The sequence below is a fragment of the Schistocerca nitens genome, chromosome 8 (assembly GCF_023898315.1).
Source record: "Schistocerca nitens isolate TAMUIC-IGC-003100 chromosome 8, iqSchNite1.1, whole genome shotgun sequence".
Lineage (NCBI taxonomy): Eukaryota > Metazoa > Arthropoda > Insecta > Orthoptera > Acrididae > Schistocerca > Schistocerca nitens.
In genome coordinates this window covers 448,943,051-448,959,630 of record NC_064621.1, presented here as the reverse complement: position 1 = coordinate 448,959,630, position 16,580 = coordinate 448,943,051, and the positions used below count along the sequence as shown (strand labels likewise).

Here is a 16,580-nt window from a genome sequence, read left to right as displayed (position 1 = left end):
TGTTTGTTGAACCTGATGTGTTGTGCTGACTTTGCTTTTTGTCTCGGTAGTCTACAGTAAATGACGGATCATTGTGCTATGGTGGCACATTTTGTCATGTTAACTGAGCCTTACGTCGCTTCTTCCTAAAGCAATATAATTATAAAAGAAAGGCACTGCGTACGTTCTCCAGGATTTGCAGTTTGATAATCAGCACAGATTGCTGCTGCTGCGGAATTTAGTATAATTCTTTCGAACGTCATGTATGATTTGTAGCTGGTATTATGCGGATCTTACCGAGAAGAAACTAGTATAGAATACTTAGTATCTACCAGTATTTCAGTATTCCTCGTAAATCTGTCATTATTATAAGGTATAATTAATTATTCAAAGATGAGCTCCCATTTGGTCTTCCCAAGCTGCATTCTGGAGTGGTATAGTTAGGGAAGGATGATACTCGTGTTCCATGTACATGTACGATAGATGGAGAGAGATAACATTGAGTTTATGTGTACCTTCAACTACAAAACATGGCCCTTGAAGTTCAGATGTATCTGACTTCTGTATGTTTCCTTTGTCAGCATATAGCAGATCAGACAAAGATGGGAAATAGATTGCGTCCACTGGCACTGCCTTCTTTCCCTGAAATAAATAACCCTCGTTAACGCAACATGTATATCTACCATATTAAAGACTGGAGTTCACCGCCGTATTTTCTTGTTTGTATGTGCGGTCTGATCTCTGGAACACTGTAAGTATTTTGATACTGTTTTCACTAAGAGATAGGCTGATTCACTAGGGGATTACTGCGTATATCTCGTAAATCTGGGGTCGTTTAGTTGAGCTGTATTTTTACCGATACAATCAAATAACGCTCCTACTGAATGACCGAATTCTGTGAACAGGTCCTCACTTTCTTGTTTCTGATCTCCAAGTTGCTCATTAATTTTTGCAAACTACTCATTACTCGTTCTTAGTAACAATGCCAACATGGTACTTATGTCATTATTAGCGTCTCCTTTTACTAATTTACAGAGTTTATCGGCGTCATTTTTCTGTCCTACTGCTTCATCAATAAAGCTTTCCTTATTTTAATTTTCCCATGTCTGTATTACTCACCACTATTTCAGATTCGTGTTCAATGAGTGTCATTGTTAATGATTATTCAACAAAACACACCATCAGTAAAAGAAAAAAGTAAATAAAATACTTCCAATACTTAACTTTGTTGTTGAAGCCGACGTTGTTAATTGTTCACCTCACTCTTTATTTTTCACCCCTCCCTTCTTCTTGACTGCGAAATCCTTTTTCTGCTATTGTTGCTGTTTCGTAACTATGATTCATATTTCGCCACTCATTCACATAAAATTTTCGGAGTATGTATGTATACTTTTAACCTGCAATAAGAAAAATAGCACAAAACAATATTCACATTTCACTTTCAGAAAATCCCGAACGATTTCACCTTATTCTGACCGTCACCACCCTCTTGTAGCCAAAAGTCGATTTATTAAGTTTGTTTTAAGTTAATAATTGGGGCAGCTGGTCACAGTTCCACAGCACTTGGCACGGTGAGTTAGTGACACCCTGCGGGGAGAGGTAGCAACGGTAGAATCTGAATGAACAGTTTTCATAATACTCATCCTTTATTCTTCTTCTTTGTTGTAAGTTGTAGGCTCGTAGCCCATTTTGAAACGCAATTTTTTATCCTTGTCTAGAAGATGCTCGGCTTCATTTTGTTGAATAATATGAACACTGGTGGACTTTCTGTTGTCGAATAGACGTATTTTCAGTCATTTCACTTCACAGTACATATTAACATCAACCAACATGCTAACACAATAAACATGAAACTGTACTTCATCCTCGCACTTCAATCTCGTCCTTCGAACTGTCGAAGGGCAATGATTTACCTCTAACAACGTGAAGCAAAGAAAGTACTACCATTTACCTATTCCTGCAAAATCACCTTTAAAACATACATTTCAAAAACAAAGTACAAATAATTGTTTATTACCGCTTGTCTTTTTAAGAAGTCCATAATCAATATTGTAATTACATTAAGTTTTTATGTTACACACGTTGAAGATTATACTTTTTCGTATAGCTATAAAGAAATGGATTTCTGGGTTTTAGGCCTTGAAGCTCTATCATTTGATATGATCCAAGATCGGTTCGTACATTTCTCTTGGCGTAACCAGTTTTATTGCAAGTGTCACACGTTTCAAGAGAGGTGTTGTGCATCGCGGAGAAGTTTGCTATTGAAATTTAGAGAGAATACTTTCCGGGAAGAGTCGGACACATTTTACTTTCTCCCACATACTTCTTGCGAAATTACCACGACGAGAAGATTCAAGTAATTAGAACTAATACAGAACCTCACCGAGAATCACACGACGCACGTGCCTTTAGCGAGTGGGACAGGGAAGGGGGGATCAGTTAGTGGTACCACAGGTACACTCCGCCACACACCGTCAGGTGGCTTGCGGAGTACTGATGTAGGTGCAGTTGTAGATGTGTATGCAGATGTGTCAGCTAACAGGGTTATGTGGTAGACGTAACGCGCATGTATTCTCAGAGGTGACTCGTCACAAAGAGTAATCTGCCTACCACGAATACTCTGGACGAGAATCTGGAGTAACCTTGGCAGTGGGTGTATACGACAAACTCGACCTTCACGTTGTAGTACCACCGACTATTAATTGTTATGACATCACTGTCTCAGGACCAGACCGGAAGAACTTGCCAATACGGAGTCAACTGCAGTCACTTATCTCCTTAAATACACTCCTGGAACTGGAAAAAAGAACACATTGACACCGGTGTGTCAGACCCACCATACTTGCTCCGGACACTGCGAGAGGGCTGTACAAGCAATGATCACACGCGCGGCACAGCGGACACACCAGGAACCGCGGTGTTGGCCGTCGAATGGCGCTAGCTGCGCAGCATTTGTGCACCGCCGCCGTCAGTGTCAGCCAGTTTGCCGTGGCATACGGAGCTCCATCGCAGTCTTTAACGCTGGTAGCATGCCGCGACAGCGTGGACGTGAACCGTATGTGCAGTTGACGGACTTTGAGCGAGGGCGTATAGTGGGCATGCGGGAGGCCGGGTGGGCGTACCGCCGAATTGCTCAACACGTGGGGCGTGAGGTCTCCACAGTACATCGATGTTGTCGCCAGTGGTCGGCGGAAGGTGCACGTGCCCGTCGACCTGGGACCGGACCGCAGCGACGCACGGATGCACGCCAAGACCGTAGGATCCTACGCAGTGCCGTAGGGGACCGCACCGCCACTTCCCAGCAAATTAGGGACACTGTTGCTCCTGGGGTATCGGCGAGGAACATTCGCAACCGTCTCCATGAAGCTGGGCTACGGTCCCGCACACCGTTAGGCCGTCTTCCGCTCACGCCCCAACATCGTGCAGCCCGCCTCCAGTGGTGTCGCGACAGGCGTGAATGGAGGGACGAATGGAGACGTGTCGTCTTCAGCGATGAGAGTCGCTTCTGCCTTGGTGCCAATGATGGTCGTATGCGTGTTTGGCGCCGTGCAGGTGAGCGCCACAATCAGGACTGCATACGACCGAGGCACACAGGGCCAACACCCGGCATCATGGTGTGGGGAGCGATCTCCCACACTGGCCGTACACCACTGGTGATCGTCGAGGGGACACTGAATAGTGCACGGTACATCCAAACCGTCATCGAACCCATCGTTCTACCATTCCTAGACCGGCAAGGGAACTTGCTGTTCCAACAGGACAATGCACGTCCGCATGTATCCCGTGCCACCCAATGTGCTCTAGAAGGTGTAAGTCAACTACCCTGGCCAGCAAGATCTCCGGATCTGTCCCCCATTGAGCATGTTTGGGACTGGATGAAGCGTCGTCTCACGCGGTCTGCACGTCCAGCACGAACGCTGGTCCAACTGAGGCGCCAGGTGGAAATGGCATGGCAAGCCGTTCCACAGGACTACATCCAGCATCTCTACGATCGTCTCCATGGGAGAATAGCAGCCTGCATTGCTGCGAAAGGTGGATATACACTGTACTAGTGCCGACATTGTGCATGCTCTGTTGCATGTGTCTGTGTGCCTGTGGTTCTGTCAGTGTGATCATGTGATGTATCTGACCCCAGGAATGTGTCAATAAAGTTTCCCCTTCCTGGGACAATGAATTCACGGTGTTCATATTTCAATTTCCAGGAGTGTATATATATTTCTTTTTTTGTTATTTCTTTGGGTAACATCTTTCAGAAATAGTTCACACCTTACCACCTCTTACATTACCATATTCAGTGACAAGATGTTTCACACTTTCCTTGAAAAGGTTATTTCAGTAATTACTTTGTAGAACAGTACGTTTGGATCTAGTAAATAATCTAGGAGCAGTGTGTTTGCACACACCATTATATAGTTGATATTCATGGTATTACTTTCTCACAGTTATGTATTAACTAACTGAATGCGTCATGACATACTCAACCAAGATATCATATTTGAATGAAACATTACAAGACAAGAATGAGATGTAACACTATAGCTCCATATTTTCTCTCGGTACTCAAGGGATACACTTGGATTTTGATCGGTTCTTTAACTGGAAGCAATTATTTTACTGAAAAACATGTTTGGCTTGATTTCATTAAGTGAACTTACCATCATCTTTTTTACCTTTTTCAGCAATACATGGCTGAAATGCTGAAAGCTATAAACGAAGATGGAGCCAACGTAATTGGATACACAGCGTGGAGCCTTCTGGACAATTTAGAATGGAACTCTGGTTACGAGTAAGTTGATATTAGATGATACGGCGTGGTCTTGTGTACAGACATACTACGTCCTTTCACTTGTCAGCGGCGTAAGTGAAATGTTTCGATAAGGGTAAAAAGGGATACAATACGTAACATAAGAATCATATTTGTAAACTTCTACAAGCCTTCTTACTTCGATGAACTAGATCATTCATTTGGTTCGGTTTTTGAAACAATTACATTTGCATTTCTTTCAAATTTCGTATTAAGTAACAACGTGATGAAGGCCCTGATCCTACTTTCCGGAACATAACTGGATGTTCCCGACTTTGGGGAGGATATTACGTTAGAACCTTCTGCAGCTGTCTACCATTTATGACCCTCTGACTTCAAAAAGGCTACATTATGCCGCAAATGACCACTTTCGTAGTTTCCTTGTCATATCATCAAGCGTCATTATCATCCCACAGGACTAACAAGGTTCAAATGGCTCTAAGCACTATGGGACTTAATATCTGAGGTCATCAGTCCCCTAGACTTAGGACTACGTAAATCTAACTAACCTAAGGACTTTGTACACATCCATGCCCGAGGCAGAATTCGAACCTGCGACCGTAGCAGCAGCGTGGTTCCGGATTGAAGCGCCTAGAACCGCTCGACTAACAAGGAAAAGGCTCCTTTCGCGACACCTAGTTCGATAAGATAGTCTCATTTCTGTAGCCGCGACAAACGGAAACAATGGATTTAACTTCAGAGTTCTGCCTCTGTTGTCTCCTCATAATGACTACGGTTAATGCAGGCGACGAAATCCTGAACTTGAGCGCCGGAGAGTTTTCGTGTCGTTTTGTTTCTGCTAAACTTATTCCCTTGCTCGATCCTGCCCACTTATTAATTTCTCAAGTCAAATATTGAGCTTGTCAGTGAATAGCTGCTAATAGTCACAATGAAGTCTATCAGCGGTGTTATCAAATATGGGATAAGAAGATGGGTGCTTATTGCCCTCATGATGAGCAGTTGTTTTTAAACTTCTCAACTGGTAGTGCTGTGAAAATTCGGAGGAGAACGAAGACTGGTGCATTGACAGTATATTAAAATTTATAAAACGAAGTCCTGACGATTTCGTCCGATAAATTTTTTCCAATTAAGTTAATTGGTAGATCTTGGAATCTCGTGTTCGTGTTTTCTCACAAACTTAGGAGATTGTGTAAGGCTAACAAAGATTCTGTCTGTGGAATATCGTATATTTGAGTCGACTCGAAAAAATATTACCATATTGCTGGAACTTACAAGTAGTAGGGATTCATGAATCTGACAGAGATTTTTAGAACACTATCCTATTATAAAAGCATTAGCTACCAGCATTGGAACTGGTATGCCCACTGTTATGTGTATGAAGATACCTAACGAAATGCTAACGCAGTGCTGTAGTGGAACTTCCTTTTAACCGCTTCCCTGTGGAGCATCGTTTGTATCGTTTTAATTATACAAGCAATTTTTTGTCAGATATGTTCCAGCCTATAATAACTCAAAAAAATTCATCGAGCGAAACAGATATATTTGACGTTTCCCAACGAATGGTACAGGCTTGCGCGGGATTAGCCGAGCGGTCTGAGGCGCTGCAATCATGGAATGTGCGGCTACTCCCGGCGGAGGTTCGAGTCCTCCCTCGGGCATGGTGTGTGTGTTTGTCCTTAGGATAATTTAGGTTAAGTAGTGTGTAAGCTTAGGGACAGATGAACTTAGCAGTTAAGTCCCATAAGATTTCACATACATTTGAACATTTGTATAGGCGTTCTGATGTTCCTGATACGTAAACGATAAGGAGACAATCTGAACAGCCTCTTAGATTGTTTTCAGATTATGGTGTCATTAACGTCTGACAACCATATGATCAAAACGAACTGCAAAAGCCGGCCGGAGTGGCCGAGCGATTAAAGGCGCTACAGTCTGGAACCGCACGACCGCTACGGTCGCAGGTTCGAATCCTGCCTCAGGCATGGATGTGTGTGATGTCCTTAGGTTAGTTAGGTTTAACTAGTTCTAAGTTCTAGGGGACTAATGACCTCAGCAGTTGAGTCCCATAGTGCTCAGAGCCATTTGAACCATTTTTTTTTTGTTCGAATCCTGCCTCGGGCATGGATGTGTGTGATGTCCTTAGGTTAGTTAGGTTTAAGTAGTTCTAAGTTCTAGGGGACTTATGACCACAGCAGTTGAGTCCCATAGTGCTCAGAGCCATTTGAACCATTTGAACTGCAAAAATATTTAGACGAGATATCTGTAAGGTGCGAAAAGTGATACCAGACTCTACATAATGAGAAGTGTGAACTCATCCACATGAGCACTAAAAGGAACCCGCTGAATTTCGGTTGCACAGTAAGTCACACAAATGTAAAGGATGTAAATATAGCTAAAGAGTTAAGGATGACAGTTGCGAAAACCTTAATTTGAAACGATCACATTGATAATTTTGTGGGAAAAGGTAACCAAAGCGCAAGCTTCATTGGCAGAACATTTAGAGCAGGGTCGGTCACAGCGTGTGAAACTTCACGCTGGGCGATAGTACAACCCACGTGCGAGCAATATACCCGGCCTGTTTCCACTTTGCTCGTACCTTCCTGGAAGTACTTGCAAAGTGCGACATTTCAGTTAGTATTAGAGAATGGCTTATTTTGCTCGATACAACTCTCTTCAGTTCGACAGAACCGTGGTTCAGCGCTGTTAACACTTCACTCTTTGTCCGCGATGTGGAGGAGGTTTACAGGTCCAGCGGTTGCTTGCACGAAAAACGGCAGTCTAGCGATTTATTGTAACAAGCCTTTAAAAACGAATGAGAATGACAGAAGAGAGGGTTGAGAATTCTCAATATCAGCTATGTAGTAGCATAAGCAACATTTGACGCGTCTTTACTATGAAACTATATTGCAAACTATGCAGGAAGAATTTAAAGATTTAATCGACACTGAAAGAGCAAAAAATTACAACTACCGAAAGACGGCATTCATTATTCGTTTGCTCAAGTAGCATTTTCTGCTAAATTTTTAGGCATGCAGCACTTTAAAAAACTGGTGGTATGACTAGCAAAATTTTTAAACTCGCATTCATGTTCCAATGTCATCTGCAACAGTTTTCGATGGAACTGAATGGAGAATTTGGAGACTTTATGTACTACGGGAAAGTACGTTGGTTAAGTCAAGGAGAATACCCAGACAAACTTTCGATATAAACCCGGATATTTTTATATTTATGAAGGAAAAATGAGTGCAGAAACGAAAATTAGAACATCCAGAATGAAACTTCCTGGCAGATTAAAATGGTGTGCAGGACTGAGACTCGAACTCAAGACTTCTATATGCATAATGGAGTGCAGACGTCGCATTTAAAGTGGTCTTGACTGTATCCAGCCCATAGTAAGGCTCTGTAAGGTGAGAAACAATTTCTTTCTGATCTGATGGCGATGTGCTTATAAAGAAAATCGCGTTATGAAAGGGACGCATTCTAACAAAGACAGTCCAGTTCCCTACACTCACTGCTGTTAAAGAAAAGGAGATGTTAGGGAATTAGTTGTGGCGTTGAAAGAATTGCGAGGATAGTGTCCTAAACGTTTTGGGGACGCTGTCATTCTTACACTTGTTTTTGAGCTGTTTTTGAGATCGTTTGTCGCTTCAGTTGAAAGCGCCCCTCTGCATGTGCAGATGTAACTGATAGACTTGTAAGGTAATTCCTGTATTAATGATAAATCCTTTTCCACTAAGACTGTGCAGGACGTGTACATTTCTTTCCTCAGGCAGACTTTCCACATCTCCATAATGAGGTTGCGAAAGTGCTACAATATCTCGATCGGCATATTTGGAGGGAAGACCTTTCTTCGAATGTGAAACTAAATAAGTTATGATTACATGGCATCTTCGATACGAAAATCTATGAAATTGTCCGTATGCGTCCTTTCGCCGACAGTTTGTACTAGATAAGAATTATACTAAGTCATCAGTGCACAAAAGAAAAAAAATTAAATAATACTGTAAATTTGTTTGTGATCTGTGTTGCTGAGGAACGTGAAATTTGAAACCAAGTCGTATGTAGCGCGACTACACTGCCGTATAAATGCCGTACATTTGCAGTCTCTCCCTCTGCCCCTTCCGAGCACTAAGATAGAGTGGTGTGGCGGTAAGTTAAATTTGCCACCCAGGTAGAGCGCTATGGCCCTCGTGCCAATGCATACCCTCCAAGCCGGTATATTGGCCACAACCGATTAACAGGAAGCAACGAGTCCAGTAAAGAGGCTGTGGACACCACTCTTGTCCATCCTCTGCTAGTGTACTCCTTTGTGGTACGGGATCCTTACCAGGCAAGATTGAGGGACTACATAAAACAGTTCAAAGAAGGGCGACTCGTTCTGTACGTATCGCTAAATAGACGAATGAGTGTCACGGATATGATACCAGCGTTGGTGTCTCACTTTTCGTTGTAGAGGGGTGTTCAAGAAATTTGAATGACCAACTTTCTCCTCCGCAAGCGAGAAACCTTGATAGCGCCGACCTTTGTAGGGACAACTGATCATTATAATAAAATAAGAGAGATCAGAGCTCGCAAAGAAAGATCTATCTGTTCTCGCGCCCTGTTTGATAGCGGAACGGTAGGAAAATAGCTTGAAGGTGGTTCGATGAACCCTCTGCCAGGCACTTAATTGTGAACTGTTGGTGTAGATGTAGATGAACACATGAGACGTAACAGCTATAACTTATCGCGTGTGTTGGAACTTCGCAAGTGATGTGGGAGTAACACTCCTCAGCTGTTCAGTGAAATAAACGAGTTTGAACACCTGCAACGACGAAAATCTTTTATTTGCAAGTATCGCGGTTTCCTCAAATAACTTCAGGTGATGAGGGAGTGGTTCTTGCGAAACGGCCACATTTTGTTCCGCCACGGTTATGATTGTTAGGGAATCGTTAAAGTTGATTCTTCTGTGTTCTTTGCTGCATTGCATCACTCTCGCCTAGCTTTTAAATTCGTTATCACTCCTTGAACTGTCAACAGCAATCACCATTTCGTCTACAACTTGCCTGAAGGAACGCCATGTTGTCGGTTTGAGAAAGTGAGGCCAAAGAACTTTTTCTCGTATATGATTACAGTGCTTACTAAGACACTGATTGCTTTGAACTCGGATGATAGGCCGAGGACAAATAGTCATTCAGCAATAGGTAAAACGGTTCTTCGACAAATGGCTGAAATGGAAAAAAGTTAAAGGATTTATTAACCACCCGCATCTCAACTGGTGTGTCTTGGCTACAAAATAATATGCGAATCATAAGTTACAACATCTCTGCACACGTGGTAAATGAAAATCTCTCTTGTTGTTTTTTTTTTCCTCTTATTCTTAGCGCTGCCTCGTTGGAGCAGGGTCAATGTACACCATCTGTTATGCTCTGACGCTTCCTGTAGAATTAGGATTCTTGATATTTCTTCTGCCGTCATACTGTCCAGCCACCACAGTGTATCTGGCCTTCGACAGTGAGATGAGAGGCCGAGCTGATGACTGAAGCAGTTGGTGCCCATATGATGCGTCCATGCTACTGTAGTCTACATTCTTACATCTTTTTATTAATCGGGAAGTCCCCCCTCCCCTTCCAGCTCGTCGCCTGATCGTTGTATTACTGATGCGATCGAGCAAGCAAAAACCTAATGATCTTCTCAGTAGTAGCATTTCTATGATACGCTATGATTACTCAACACTTCTAGATGTGGGACAACACTCGCCACTATACAATTTTACTGCCTCCACTATTGTTCTTATTATGTTGATAGGCATTTTCTTATCACAAAGAATACCAATTACGTCTCTGAATCGCATTCAGATCGCTTTGATTCTTGATCACACGTCTTCATTCCCGCAGCTGTCACTCTCTATTCGAGAACTTAGTTATATGTACGTGTCCATTTTTTGGTAAGAGGACATCCATTAATTTGCATTGCTTCAGGAGACAGAACTTATTTTGGTCAGGAACACCTTCTTTGTCGGTGCCTGTTTGATTATTTGCTCTTCGTACAATTGCTGATCTTGGAAACAACAAACGTATCAACTTCTTGACATATTTTGCACATTTCGATTCAATAATGTCGTATGGAATAATTTTCTAGGGTAACTCATCACTTAGAAAAAAAAAAGTTGATTTCTCAAAAACAAGGAGTAAGAAATAATATGTCGTGCTACTCACGGGTGTGATATTTTCGCTAACGAAATTCGTCATAAATAATCCCTCACAATCCGAGAAGAGCAGTGATGCACATACCTACAACGTTGAAGACAAAAATAACCTTTATTACCCATGGTCAAAGCTGTTAATGTCTGTCCGCAGCTCGTGGTCGTGCGGTAGCGTTCTCGCTTCCCGCGCCCGGGTTCCCGGTTTCGATTACCGGCAGTGTCAGGGATTTTCTCTGCCTCGTGATGACTGGGTGTTGTGTGATGTCCTTAGGTTAGTTAGGTTTAAGTAGATCTAAGTTCTAGGGGACTGATGGCCATAGATGTTAAGTCCCATAGTGCTCAGAGCTATTTGAACCATTTGTTAATGTCTCAGAGAGAAAGTTCAGTACGGAGTAATAAGAATTTTTGATCAGTTGCTCAATAAAATAGAATGACTGATTCGTAGCGAAGTAACTGTTAAATCTAATTTAAAAGCGGTTCCACTGGACTTCTTCTATTCCATTGCAGTATTCCTACGTAAAAACTGGTACCCACTAAAGAAAAGGAATGAAATAAAAATAGTAAATAAAAAATAAACTTTATTTAAGTTAGCACTAATCATTTATACGTATCCCGTAAATTGACTCGTTCCGTATCATTTCGATAAAAAAAATCGTTCAAGTGATCTATTGAACATGTAACGAACTAACTTATTGTAAGTGGCAGTCGAATGAAAAAAAAAAAAACACCTCTGGAAAAAAGTAAGAAACTCTTTATTATTTGTCAAGGATTTTAACCCACTGTGAGGCAAAACGATCAGAGTCTTCATGGAAAAACGTTTAGGGTTGTCTACGAAACCATGACTGTACCTAGGCAAGTACCTCTCAGTCCGAAGCAAATCGACAGACACGAATGCCTTTCTCCAGCGCTCCAAAAATTTGGAGATCGCATGGAGAGTAATCGGAACAGTCTGGAGGATGTGTAAGGACCTCCCACCGAAATGTCTGCAACGTAGTCAAAACAACCTCAGCAGCTTGTGGAGTTGCGTTATCTTGCAAAAGACTTACGCCGTCCGTTGATACTACTGGACATTTGGAGTTGGTGGCGCACTTTTAATTTTTGCAAAGTGTTCACGTATTGCTGTGAGTTAGTTGTGGCGCCGTGTTCCGGAAGTGAAATGAGAAGCAATCCCTTGCAGTCAAAGAAAAAGGTCATCACGAGTTTCCCGGAGATGGTGTTTCTCTTATTTCGACTACGTGGCACAATTATCGCAGGAGAGCCCTTTCACATCCTCCATACAATCCCGATTTCATCCCAAGCCATTTTTTATTTTTAGAGTCCTAAAGAAAGTCATTCGTTACGTTGACTGTCATATGCTCCAGTGGGATAAATGTATTAACAGTTATGGCGATTACTTTTGAAATAATTAACAGTTCAACTACTTTTCTACATCTTTTTCGTTTTCAGTTGACTGCTCTTTACATGTCCTCCTTGCTTCGTCCGTCAAGCGTTATTTTGCTTCCAAGGAAGCAGAATTCCTTCAATTAATTCACTTCTTAGCCCCAAATTTTGATAATTTCTCACTAACATCATCTCAGCTATTCCTCATTACTTTCGTCTTTTTTGGCTTTGCTCTCAATATATCTGCTGTGCTCAGTGGAGTGTTCATTCCATTAAGTATGTCCTGCTCCTCGCTTTCACTTAGGATAGCGGTGTCATCAGCGAAACTTTCCACTGATCGCCTTTCAGTTAATCAAAGTAATAATGCCAGTAGCTGCTGTAGGAAAATTAAGTAAATTATTGGGGAATGTTGAAAACTTCTGCCGGACGCGGATTCAAACTCGAGTTTCTCCGTTTATCGCGAACCGTAGCTTCGACCGCCTGTGCCTTCTGGACACAGTTCCTGAACGTTCTACGCTTCTGACTTCTCCACATACTACTTACGTAGTGCATCTGCCCGTTATCCTTACTACTCGTAGCGATCGCCAATTACTTTAGCAGTTCTGGCGTGTGTGTGTGTGCCCGCATAGAAAGAAACATTGAATCCTCTCGCCCAAGTTATATAGGGGTGGTGTCTGCTCTTTCGCACATGTCGGAAAGAACAGTCAATGTACAATGGAACAAGGTGTTCGAAATTGTCAGATAAATTCGTGTAAGCTATAGGGAAAGACGGGCAATATACAATACACACAAAACAAAGAAGGTGCAGTGACAATGTAAGACCAAGAAGTGCCTGCATTAAAAGTGATTGTCAGACAATGTAGTTTATCCCCCCTCCTGCTCAGTCTCTGTATGGAAGAAGCTATGACGGAAATAAAAAGAAGGTTCTGGAGTGAGATTAAAATTGAGGATGAAAGGATATAGAGATATATAGATATCCTTTCAACCTTATTAGCTTGTGTTATTGACAGCAGGCAACCAGAACGGGGAAGTTCTTCGATGATTTGTCTGTCACAGTAGCGCTTGAATGAACGAATGACGTCACCGGTTCACCTGTAATTTCGAGTGCTGAAAACCAACGGTCTAAGCTTGAAAATATCTTCCGCTACATTTCATAGACGTGTAGTAACGGCCAGAAAAGTTGTCCCATTCAGAATTGGAGCCACAGGCTCTCCAGCGAACTACGCCGAGGAAGCTTGGTTTACTTTGACATTCATGACAGATGTGTCTATATGTAGCAGTATTGAGTAATATCCTGCCTCTGTGGCCGAGCGTTTCTAGGCGCTTCAGTCCGGAACCACGGTGCTCCAACAGTCTCAGGTTCGAATCCTGACTCGGGCATGGATGTCTGTGATGTTCTTAGGTTAGTTAGGTTTAAATAGTCCAAAGTCTAGGGGACTGATGACCTCAGATGTTGAGTCCCATAGCGCTTAGAGCCATTTGAATCACTGTTTTTTAATAATGCCCAGCTCTTTTATTCAACAGTTTAAATGCAATTTGACATTTGGTACTGCAATAATTTGCCGCTTCTGAAAAAAATTGAAATTCATTCTTCTGTTCTTTCTTTCAGAGTGAAATTCGGAATCTACCACGTGGATTTCAACAGTACTGAAAGGACAAGAACACCCAAGGCATCTGCGAGCTTCCTTGCTGGCATCTACAGAAACATGAGTGTACCAGAAGAATATTTCACATAATTTTTTGGCTGTAAATGTGTCAAGGAAAACTTAAAAATAAACATTGTAAATATTTTTTCTGTAGAAATCATTAACCCATAACTATTTGTAAATAAAACTATTTAATATCTTATGCATTAAGTCCGTTCTTTTTGACTGCTCACACGCTGCCTGATCCAGACTATTGCTGGACTCATAAATATAGACTACTGGCCATTACAATTGCTACACCACGAATATTACGTGCTACAGACGCGAAATTTAACCGACAGGAAGAAGATGCTGTGATATTCAAATGATTAGCTTTTCAGAGCAACAAGGTTGGCGCCGGTGGCGACACCTACAACGTGCTGACATGAGGAAAGTTTCCAACCGATTTCTCATACACCAACAGCAGTTGACCGGCATTGTCTGGTGAAACGTTATTGTGATGCCTCGTGTAAGGAGGAGAAATGTGTACCATCACGTTTCCGACTTTGATAAAGGTCGGATTGTAGCCTATCGCGATTGCGGTTTATCGTATCATGACACAGCTGCTCGCGTTGATCGAGATCCAATAACTGTTAGCAGAATATGGAATCGGTGGGTTCAGGAGGGTAATACGGAACGCCGTGCTGGATCCCAAGGGCCTCGTATCACTAGCAGTCGAGATGACAGGCATCTTGTCCTCACAGCTGTAACGGATCGAGCAGCCACGTCTCGATCCCTGAGTCAACAGATGGGGACGTTTGCAAGACAACAACAATCTGCACGAACAGTGTGACGACGTTTGCAGCAGCATGGACAATTGGCTCAGAGACCTTGGCTACGGTTACCCTTGACGCTGCATCGCAGACAGGAGCGCCTGTGATGGTGTACTCAACGACGATCCTGGGTGCACGAATGGCAAAACATTGTTTCGGATGTTTGGCAACATCGAGGTGGACGCACATTGGAACCGTGTATTCGTCATCTTCATGCTGGCGTATCACCCGGCGTGATGGTATGGGGTGCCATTGGTTACACGACTCGATCACCTCTTGTTCGCACTGACGCCACTTTGAATATTGGGACGTTATATTTCAGATGTGTTACGACCCGTGGCTCTACCCTTCATTCGATCCCTGCGAAACCCTACATTTCTGCAGGATAATGCATGACCGCATGCTGCAGGTCCTGTACAGGCCTTTCTGGATACAGAAAATGTTCGACTGCTGCCCTGGCCAGCACATTCTCCAGATCTCTCACCAATTGAAAACGTCTGGTCAATGGTGGCCAAGCAACTGGCTCGTCACAATACTCTGGTCACTACTCTTGTTGATCTGTGGTATCGTGTTGAAGCTGCATGTACACGCCATCCATGATCTGTTCGACTCAATGCCCAGGCGTATCAAGGCCGTTATTAAGGCATGAGGTGGTTGTTCTGGGTACTGATTTCTCAGGTTCTATGCACCCAAATTGCGTGAAAATGCAATCACATGTCAGTTCTAGTATAATATATTTGTCCAATGAATACCTGTTTATCATCTGCGTTGCTTCTTGGTGTAGCAATTGTAATGGCCAGTAGTGTAAATATCGTCTTCATAATGTAGGATTTTGGCTGAGGCAAGAATAACTCCCTCAAGTGCAAGCAGTTTTAAGTCTTTTAATCAGCTGAAGAAAGATATGCTACACTCTAATGACAGGCCTACATTTCTTATGCATATACGAGAGGAGACAGACGTTGCATTACTGCACCGACATTGTTTTTATTTTGCTTCTTTACTCACATTCTCCCTCTTCTCGTCTACCGTTCTGTGATAAAATTGAATTTGAACGCTTTGCGAGACGGTGGGTATCTGAAGGATATTTTGTATTTTACTGTCCCATTGCCCCATAACAGCGAATGTTTCAGCTTCAAAATGTGGAAGCAATACCTGTTGGCTGAAACTTCCTTAGTTTATGTACATAAGGAAGACGCCCTGTGTGAATTTTCTTATCCATTTTTTTTTATTAATCTGTATACACTATGTGATCAAAAGTATCCGTACGCCGCCAAACACATACGTTTTTCATACTAGCTGCATTGTGTTATCTCCTACTGCCATGTACTCCACGTCAGTACTCATTACACATCGTCAGAGAGCAGAATGGGGCGCCCCGCAGAACTTACGGACTTTAAACGTGGTCGGGTGATTGGGTGTCAGTTTTGTCACACGTCTATAGGCAAGATTTCCACACTTCTAAAAAACCCTATGTCAACAGTTACCGATGTGACAGTGAAGTGGAAACGAGAAGGGACACGTACAGCACGAAAGCGTACAGGCCGACCTCATGTGTTGACTGACAGAGACCGCCGACTGTTGAAGAGGGTCGTAATATGTTATATGCAGACATCTATCGAGACCATTACAGAGGAATTCCAAACTGCATCAGGATCCACTGCAAGTACTATGACAGTTAGGCGAGAGATGAGAAAACTTGGATTTAATGGTCGAAAAAATCCAAATGGCTCTGAGCACTATGGGACTTCACTTCTGAGGTCATCAGTCCCCTAGAACTTAGAACTACTTAAACCTAACTAACCTAAGGACATCAC

At 42.6% G+C, this 16,580-nt stretch overlaps 1 protein-coding gene across 1 annotated transcript in view; it reads left to right on the top strand.

The window, feature by feature from the left end:
- The window catches only part of LOC126198688 (myrosinase 1-like), a 59,236-nt gene extending 45,080 nt beyond the window's left edge, over positions 1-14,156 (top strand). Inside the window, exons 10-11 of the mRNA XM_049935184.1 lie at positions 4,659-4,765; positions 13,918-14,156. Of these exons, the coding sequence (XP_049791141.1) occupies positions 4,659-4,765; positions 13,918-14,044 (234 nt within the window). The 3' untranslated portion in view covers positions 14,045-14,156. The remainder of the gene's footprint in view (positions 1-4,658; positions 4,766-13,917) is intronic.
- Positions 14,157-16,580: the final 2,424 nt, after the last annotated feature.